The sequence below is a fragment of the Solanum verrucosum genome, unplaced genomic scaffold (genome assembly GCF_900185275.1).
Source record: "Solanum verrucosum unplaced genomic scaffold, falcon-dt-bn FXZP01000086.1, whole genome shotgun sequence".
In the NCBI taxonomy this organism is placed as follows: Eukaryota; Viridiplantae; Streptophyta; class Magnoliopsida; order Solanales; family Solanaceae; genus Solanum; species Solanum verrucosum.
Window position 1 is genome coordinate 1,748,196 of NW_026020100.1, and position 5,977 is coordinate 1,754,172.

General features: G+C 32.3%; 1 protein-coding gene across 1 annotated transcript; it reads right to left on the minus strand.

Moving 5' to 3' along the window:
• Positions 1-1,137: 1,137 nt before the first annotated feature.
• LOC125825020 (GDSL esterase/lipase 2-like) lies at positions 1,138-2,813 on the minus strand. The gene is made up of 5 exons (XM_049504372.1): positions 2,561-2,813; positions 2,342-2,463; positions 2,023-2,244; positions 1,466-1,730; positions 1,138-1,379 (listed from the first exon to the last, which is right to left on the minus strand). The coding sequence occupies exons 1-5, from the start codon at positions 2,811-2,813 to the stop codon at positions 1,138-1,140; spliced, it is 1,104 nt and encodes a 367-aa protein (XP_049360329.1).
• Positions 2,814-5,977: the final 3,164 nt, after the last annotated feature.

Here is a 5,977-nt window from a genome sequence, read left to right on the forward strand (position 1 = left end):
ACATTCCTTGTGCGAAAACACAGTAATCGGGTTATAAAGGATAAAACAATCAACAAACACGTTTTCTCTCTTCTTCAAATGTATAGGAAGGCAGAAAAGGATTGTTCTTGATGTTCTTCTTCAACTTTTTTGGAACTTTGGTTTTAGCAGAGGACTGATTATGTCTGCTATCTGATCACATCCATCTTTTCAAGTTCTAACGATGGTGCAACACCAGACTACAAAGATGGGATCCTTTGTTAATCTCATTGACTTTCTTCCCAAATCAAACAATATTTATACAACTGAAATATATTTACATTGCATGATTCCATCTATTTATCGACTTTAATTTGTTCAATCATGACGACTCAGATATGAAGTCATCTCATCAAATCTAAAGATCATCTCTTTATAAACTGAATACAATAAGAACAGAAAAATTACTAGAGATCAAGCTCTTTATCATCACATGTTTCACATTGTTTATTCTTCGTATAGTAGGAATTGTGAGGTGCTACAACATTTGGAGTTTGAATGTTTAAAAAAGGATTTTAGGTTGTGAGGTGCTACAACATCTGGAGTTCCATTCCACAGCATTGTTGGTAGGCCAGCTCAGTGGGATGAACAGAGTTGAAAAACAAGTAATCATTCACATTTTTATATGACTCGTACTCTTTTACCAGCCCCTTCCCTCCACAACTAAGAATCCCTCGAAACGGACCAGTCCCACAACAAGCCACCTCTGATCGGAAACCATCATACGTAAGTTCCTTGTAGATTGGAGCGAGTTAGGAGCTTACATTTCAATATGATATATGCCTATTGTGGTCTGTGGAAACACTTAATAGACGAATGACATAATTCCCAAAAAGTTGCTATCGACTCTGTGTAATGACAATTTATTTTTGAATTTTATTTTATCTTCACTATGATCATATCCCTAATCGAAGAGACATTCAATCACAAATCTTTCTCCAATTGCATATGCAACTGAAAATGTACATTACATGTTCCAACTAAAGATTGAGTACTCTCTATAAATCAAACACATGATAAGAAATATCAGTAGATATATATGAAGCTCCTTAACATCAAGTTTTACATTTCTCTCTTCTTTCATTTAGCAGGCATTAAAAATACAATTCCATCATCAGGTTAGGTTGAAAGTTTAAAAAAGGATTTTAGGCTGTAAGGTGCCACAATGTCTGGAGTTCCATTCCACAGTAATTCCGTGTATTTTTGGTAGGCCTGCTCAGAGGGATGAGAAGAGTCGAAAAACAAGTAATCTTTCACATTCTGACATAACTCGTACTCTTTTACCTGCCTCTTCCCTCCACAACTAAAAATCCCTCGAAATGGACCCGTTCCACAACAAGCCGTCTCTGATATCTTAAAACCTAAACAAAACAGAGCAAAATCATATCATTGGTGCATAATATATAATCAAACATAAAAATACTTGATTTTGAGTTCGAAGAGATACCGTAATTTGTTGGATTATCAATGCTATCTACAAGTACTTTGAAGAAGTTGAATATTGTATACTTAAATCCAGGCAATTGCTTCTCTAGTTGTTTGAGCATTTCTGGGAGCGCTGAATTAAACATTTTGGCCAAGTTTGTGGCATCCTCCATGCAACTCCCATTTGTAACTCCTTTTTGAAGGTTGAGATTCCTAATAGAAGGGAGACAACCAAATGGACCCAAATTAAGCATCGCAAACTTTCTCCCTCCTTCCTCGTAAACTCCCTGTTGCATTCATTCAAACAAAGTACAAGAAAATAGTTTAGTTAGAGGTAGTAAATATGAAAACATGATCCGTCAACGAGTTAATGACCTGCCCATTTATTAATTCAATTCAGTTTGGCATTCCTGATTCAGCTGACCTAAACGTTAGGCTGATATAAAATCTAAATTGAAACATCAGAAGCCTTATCAAAATATTTTCTTTTAATCCAGTCAGACTTCTCTATAACAACATCTTTACATGTACAATTTTCTTATATATGATCATAATAAAGATTAATATTAAGTTAATTACCTTTAAAACAGCAGTCAAATTTCCCATAATCATCTGCAGATATTCTCTATCGGGATTTTGAAACGTTGAATTTGTTAATAAAGGTGTAAAATCATTAGTGCCAGTGCTAAAAATATATACAGCATTGGAGAGAATCTGTTTGGACTCTGTTTCACCCACTTTATTCTTCAACAGTTGTGTCACGTTTTGGAAATTTATCAACTGAGTTTGAAGATCTATAACCTGTCAAATGAAAACCAAAGTTTTTTTTTTTTTTAAATAATTCCACCTAATATCAAATTCAAACAAGAATTACATAAAAGTAAATATTGTTACTTACAAAGCCACGAGCGGTTTCAGCCAAACAACCAGAACCGGCTGAAGCAAAATTCACCCCATGAGTGAATTGTTTCTTTCCAATTTCAAAATACGGCGGAATTAATGGCAAATTAGCATTTTCAGCTGCAAAATATACAACCAATAACATCAAATAAGTTAGATTATTTTACTGAAAATCTACTACCTCCCTATGAATTGACGAAAGTGCGAATAAATTTACCAATAAAATCAGGAATGAGGCGTCCATTGGAGGTCCTGCCAGTAGGGTCCTTGAAGAATGATTCACCATACGGCAAATAATTTGCTTGGAAGCTAGCAATGGTGTTGATGTAATTATTATTTCCAGGATCAAAAATTGAATCACCGAACACGAAAAGGGCAGGTGTTTGATTAATAGGGCTGCGAATACACACAATTGGGGTGGCAAAATGTGCAACCAAAACAAAGATGCACAACCTTGAGATCAAAGCCATTAGAGTATTATAAGTTTGGTTTATATTTGCATAGAATTGGTATTATATATAAATACTAGTGATGTGCAGAATGATTTTATAAAAAAAAAAATATAAATAAATAAAAAGGTGTGCATCCACTATCGACTCGACGTGAAGACTTAGTTTGTTTTTCATTTGTATTGAAAAAGTGTTGGCTGTTTGACAATTATTTTTGGCTAGTAAATGTTGGGATATGTGAGCATATGTTTTGTAAATAGTATATATTGATGTGGCTCAAAATAATGTAATTATTTTTATTGAAGAAGGTGTTTTTTTTTTTTTGGAGTTTTGGACTCTTCAATAAATTTGAAGTTGTTTGAGTCATATGACGTTGTTAGAGGGGAGAGACCAAGATATATTGTTGGATCAGTGTAGAATATATATTAGTGGACTTGAATGTCCTTAAAGAGAGCGAGACTGGTAGAGCTCCTCTTTGTCAGCGGCATTCTCCCTTCTATCTATCAACCATTTCATTATGGAACTTTCTCCAACTCGAGGGGATTCACGATCCACTGTACCTCGAGGTCATAGTCAAGGGCCACCTTGAACCAAAGGAATTTGATCCTTCCGCTCTCGGGGAGGTCTTAAAAAGTCTCTTTACCGAGAAGCATAATTCTCCCTTCTAAGAGGATGTTAAGACCGCTCAAGCAGACCATTTCTGGGTGGCGCATCAACGTACTCTTGAACGAGTGATAGCCTTATACGTGTTTCAACCTGAATATTATTTATTATTATTATTTTATCATTTTATTTTCAATTGTTATTTATTGTATTTTGTGGTATATACATCAATAACTTTAAGGAAATTCAATTTTTATTACAATTTGAAAAAAGTGCGGGCATCAGTGTAGAAGATCTCAATATTATTTCGGTTGGACGTTGCTAGATCTCTTCAAGAGATGGACGGATAAAATATTTCTCCTTGCTCAAGCGGAGAAAAAATAAAAACTTTTTACCTTATATTTTTGAGATCATATGAGATTTGATTTTATTCTAATTGCTTCATTTCTATAGTATTTCTTGTGATTTGACTTGATTCTGATTCAATTCTTGATACTGTATTGTTGCATGTTTGCTTTTACAAGACATACTACTAAAAAAAGGCCTGTTTGGAGTTGGACAGAGCAAAATGTCACAGAGAAATAGTCATGACTTTTTTACAAGTACAGTAACCTCTCTAAACTAATATTTGATAAATTGCTTAGATCTTTAAAGATAATATTTTTCTTCAATTGCAAATTGGATAAGTGGAAAAGAAATTATTTCGATAATTTAGAAGAAAAATAGTACATAAGGAATCTCAACCTATATATGTACTATTTTTCTTCTAAATTACTTAACTATGATTAAACTTTTTTCCTTCAATTAATTAAGAATTGCCGGTAACAGTTCAGCAAAGAAAGACAATTTATTTCTATATTATAGCAACTAGAGAGTGATGCTATTTTGATTTCCCCATAAGGATGATCGAGTTGATTGAGTAAGAGATCTTCCAAATGTGGGGTCTCAACTTTGAAACTTTCTGAATAATTTTTCGATCAAGCTCGTTGTGCGGAAAAAAAAAAAGGGAAGCCTTCTTAGTTTTTTTCACCTTACCTTCGATTTTTTTTGGTTTCCTCTCCTCCCTCTATTTTATGCATCAGAAAGATATTCGTATCTCTTCAAAATATGTAATTAAAATAAATGTTCATAAAAAAAGATTCTTTAAAAAATGGAAGTCATATTCCCTAAAAAAAAATTTCAATTGAACCAAACACTTGACGCTACATTTCCTAAGATTATTTGATTTAAAACAAAACTACTCCCACCTGTCCCAATTAGTTGTCCTATTTCTTTTTTTTTAAGAGTTAAACTATGGGAAGTTGGTAACTGATCAATATTTTAAAATGTTTCATCAAATTGACATGAGAAATATCGTAATTTTTAGAAATTTTTCGTATAGTTTTTGAATATATAAATTTTAATTATAAAATATTAAGTTAATCTTATTCAATTTACCCTTAAAAATCAGTTAAATCAACTGCAACAAAGCGAAACATGACCACTAATTTGTGACGGAACGAGTATTTGTTTAATAGATTTTGATCTGGCAGTTGGGAACAAGTAAACGAGTATCAAATAAATCACATTTTTTTTTGCTTAAAAAATAACATCGTTTTATTTGGAGTAGTTTTATATATGTACTTTTGATTCTTCAATTTTTTAGTTCACGTGTATTCTTTATCAACTATTCTTTCTTAAAATAGTCGTTATTGGTTTGAAGAATAAATAATAGTACCAAACACATGGATAAGTTTCTTTGTATCTTTTTATGCAAGATTCTTTCACTTTCAATGCCGCACCCGTATTGGATTCTCCAAGAATATGTTGGGTTATGAAGGGTGATTAAGGCGTCATGCGGAAACTTACAAATTGCAAATCATATGGTTGATAAATCAGACGACAAAAACTTATACTAAAAACATAATATTATTATATGAAAACTAATATAAAAGAAAAATATTATAAATTTTTTGAGAGAATAAATCTCCCCACAAACAAGACTCTTAAACGACTACATTGTGTGGATGTTATTGTTATTGTGTTAGAAGAAACAAACTTATATTTATAGAGTCCTAAAACCTTTCCTACTAGACAAGAACTAACTACTCCAAAACCTTTTCCTAAAAGGAAAGAATAAACTAAATATGAAAGAACATTATATTTTCCTTTCAGGAAAAGTAAAAATATTTATGGTAATGTTTTGTCTTTTCTTTAAGGAAAAATAAATCTTAAATTATGGTAAGAAAATCAGGGCAAAACCCTAACAAAATACACTATTTTGGTGAATCCGACACGCATCCTTTGACATTTTTGAAGAGTCCGAGCAACATAGACATCAACTCCCAGTCTAGCATTTTCCCGCTTCTCTTTCAGGTGAGTAACTCTTACACATATATTTACATTGATTTAGTATTTTAGAGTAAACCTCGACAACTCTAATCTACATTTGCGTTCATCATCTTAAGGTGCAATAATGGATGAAAACAGAGAAAGAAAAGTCGTTGTTGTTTTACTTGAAAATAAATAAATAAAAGAAAAATAACTAAGTTTTCAAAAAATCGATTAAACTTGTGATTTAAGAGAAATCGAATTTCCAAAAG